The sequence below is a fragment of the Contarinia nasturtii genome, unplaced genomic scaffold (assembly GCF_009176525.2).
Source record: "Contarinia nasturtii isolate CC-2019 unplaced genomic scaffold, AAFC_CNas_1.1 Cnas_scaffold_3917, whole genome shotgun sequence".
NCBI classification, from domain to species: domain Eukaryota; kingdom Metazoa; phylum Arthropoda; class Insecta; order Diptera; family Cecidomyiidae; genus Contarinia; species Contarinia nasturtii.
The window spans coordinates 1-672 of record NW_022201213.1 but is presented as its reverse complement, the minus strand read 5'-3'; the positions used below and the strand labels follow the sequence as shown (position 1 = coordinate 672).

Below are 672 nucleotides of genomic sequence, written 5' to 3'. Positions count from 1 at the left end.
AAGAGTTAATGCCAGAGGTTGCACATTTTTCGGTATAAATAAGATGTGCAAAATTGGATTGGCATAGAAAACATTTTGTGCTCTAGTGATCAAAATCAAATCATTCAACATGAAATTCGTGAGTATCAATTTTTTTTAAGTGAATTCAAAAAATTCCAGTCGGAATATTTTGATTAAAAAATCGAAAGTGTCAATTTGTTGTTGTTTGAGCTCAGAACGAAGCTAGTCATTGTGTGGCACGATTTTCGACTCCAACGCGAAACGACGCAATCTATTTGTTTGTATTGTTTTATTGATCGTTATGTGGTTTTTGTTTTCAATTTAGGCCATTGTTATGTTCGCCCTTATCGCCGTTGGCTCAGCCGCTATTCTTCCAGGAGGTGATGCTAGCGCCGAAACTCTCCGAAATGATGCCACTGTTGGAATAGACTCATTTCAATATGCATACGAAACATCAAACGGAATCAAAGCCGAAGAACAAGGTCAATTGAAGACCATTGGAACAGAACAAGCTATCGTCACACAAGGTTTATACTCATGGATTTCTCCAGATGGTCAAACATTCACCTTGAAATTCGTTGCTGATGAAAATGGTTACCAACCCGTCGCCGATCACTTGCCAGTTGCTCCAGCTTCTTCCAAATAAATTCTGCAATTTGAGAAGCAACACTT

At 38.4% G+C, this 672-nt stretch overlaps 1 protein-coding gene across 1 annotated transcript; it reads left to right on the top strand.

The window, feature by feature from the left end:
- The first annotated feature begins 11 nt into the window (after positions 1-11).
- Positions 12-672, top strand: LOC116350237 (flexible cuticle protein 12-like). Its single transcript, XM_031781977.1, has 2 exons — positions 12-118; positions 326-672. The coding sequence occupies exons 1-2, from the start codon at positions 110-112 to the stop codon at positions 644-646; spliced, it is 330 nt and encodes a 109-aa protein (XP_031637837.1). The 5' UTR covers positions 12-109; the 3' UTR covers positions 647-672.